At 35.8% G+C, this 2,171-nt stretch overlaps 1 protein-coding gene and 1 long non-coding RNA gene across 5 annotated transcripts in view; one reads left to right on the top strand and one right to left on the bottom strand.

Annotated features, from left to right (window-relative positions):
- The window catches only part of LOC106876727 (uncharacterized), a 1,061,911-nt gene that overhangs the window by 665,375 nt on the left and 394,365 nt on the right, over positions 1-2,171 (top strand). For all 3 annotated transcript variants that reach the window (XM_052966107.1, XM_052966109.1, XM_052966108.1), the window contains one exon: positions 1,495-1,611. In XM_052966107.1, coding sequence (XP_052822067.1) covers positions 1,495-1,611 — 117 coding nt within the window. The remainder of the gene's footprint in view (positions 1-1,494; positions 1,612-2,171) is intronic.
- LOC128247272 (uncharacterized) overlaps positions 1-2,171 on the bottom strand; it is a 97,096-nt gene that overhangs the window by 66,231 nt on the left and 28,694 nt on the right. The window lies entirely within an intron of this gene.

The raw sequence follows: 2,171 nt of genomic DNA, 5'->3' as shown, positions 1-2,171 counted from the left end.
CCTAGTACTTATTCTATCAGTTTTTTTTGCCGAACCGCTAAGTTACGGGTACGTAAACACACCACCATTGGTTGTCAAGCGATGGTGGGGGGACAAACACAGATACACAAACATATACACACACATACATATATATAAATACATATATACGACGGACTTCCTTCAGTTTCCATCTACCAAATCCACTCACAAGGCTTTGGTCAGCCCAAGGCTATAGTAGAAGACACTTGCCCAAGGTGTCATGCAGTGGGAATGAATGCAGAACCATGTGGTCAGTAAGCAAAAATTGAATAAACCATGCTGCTATAGTTGTTTATCCATCTGCTAGTCTTTATTGATCAGACTGAAGCAGACATATGGTTAAGGACATTCTAGACATGACTATCCTGTCATATTTTTAAATGATGTATCACTGACTACATTAACCCTTTAGCATTTGCTTTATTCTATCAAAAGTAATGCTTTTTTTATTCACATTGTTTTGAATTAATCATACATTATCTTATAGCTTTGAGATTTCAATGATGTGATTGTTTATTGTTAGAATGATATTGCGGGGTAGGTGTGAGAGGTCACATCTGGCTAGTTTGAACATAAAACAGGTAGAATATTTTGGCCGAATGTGGCCGGATTAAATGCTAAAGAGTTAACCAATTTATTATTTCTTTTCTTTATTAGAATGTAAAGTGTGATGATTTGAAGGACATTTGGTTGCTATTTCTAGCAGGTCGAGCAAACTATGTAGAAGTTCCCATGTCGTCTTGAGAGCATTTTGTAGTTATAATCAAATACATGCCAGCCATGTATTTGAAAATTATATTTCAGACTACACTATTTAACGTATCCACCTCTTATTTAAGATGATGGGGCCTGCAATTTGAGGGAAATTTGGCTGCTATCTTTATTAGATCAGGTAAAAGGTAGAAGATTCCCTTCAGATATGTATGATCATGGGATTGCACCTAAGAAGTTCCCCTCCAAGGCACAAGTCCAGGCAAGGTTGTTTATGGAAGATCAGCTGTTGCCCCTGCATACCAGTCTCCACTCTCCACACCACCGAGGTTATCCAAGGAAAAGGCAAAGGCCATTACAGCTTGGCACTAATGATGTTGCAACTCATTTCTACAGCTGAGTGAACTGGAGCAACGGGAAATATGTGTCTTTCTCAAGAACACAAGACACAGCCTGATCCAGGAATTGAACTTATTACCTCATGATTGTGAGCTTGATGTTCTAACCACTGAGCTGTGTGCCTAACTATCAGATCAACTGATCATGTAATTGTTCCCTCATTGGGTTCTCATTCATAAGGTATTTTTCGATGTTGTTGTTATTATTATTATTATTATTATTATTATTATTATTCAGGTCACTGCTTGAAATTGAACTCGGAATCTTGGGGTTAGTGGCCTGCGCTCTTAACCACTATGCTTATTGCCTTTTCCAACAATATTTTTCTCAGTCTAATTTATTTCTTTTTATTTATATTTCTAGCCATCTCAGTCAAGTTACATCTTGGATACCACCACGAGACAATTGGTATCCAAAGAATGGCCTGCCATATGGTTGGGAGGAAGCTCTTGACAAAAATGACAAGCCCTATTATATCAAGTAAGTTGAATTATATATAATTTTATATAATTTATTTTTATAATTATTATTATTATTATTATTATTATTATTATTATTATTACTATGTTTTTCTTCTTTCTTCAAGTTTGTTTCTGTTTCTTGTTGAGTGTCTTCCTGACACCTAGGGCAAAGAAGCTCATTGTATACATTGACAGACCATTAAAATAAATACACCAGATTGTTCCTTTACAAAGTCAAACAAAGTTTTGTAGAAAAAAAAAACCTCTTTACATGGATGGTTGACATTTTCACAGCAATAGTATTCTTCTCAATACATGTGACATTACCAGTGGAAACAATTTTTTGCACGTCTTGCAGGGATGGTAAGCCAGAGATCATTCTCAAATAATTTTCAGTTGCTTTTTTGATCATTCCAAGTGCTTCTACAATCACTGGTATTGTAACCACCTTGAGATGCCAAATTTTTTTCATTTTCAATTTGCTGCAATATTATGAGCTCAGGGGATATATATATCAACCAATAAACTGACTTTATCATTCTTCTTCTTCTTCTTCTTCTTCCCCTCCCCTCCCTACTC

This window comes from Octopus bimaculoides, chromosome 3 (genome assembly GCF_001194135.2).
Source record: "Octopus bimaculoides isolate UCB-OBI-ISO-001 chromosome 3, ASM119413v2, whole genome shotgun sequence".
NCBI lineage: Eukaryota > Metazoa > Mollusca > Cephalopoda > Octopoda > Octopodidae > Octopus > Octopus bimaculoides.
Note: the sequence above shows the minus strand (reverse complement) of the source record. Positions and strands in the feature narration are given on the sequence as shown.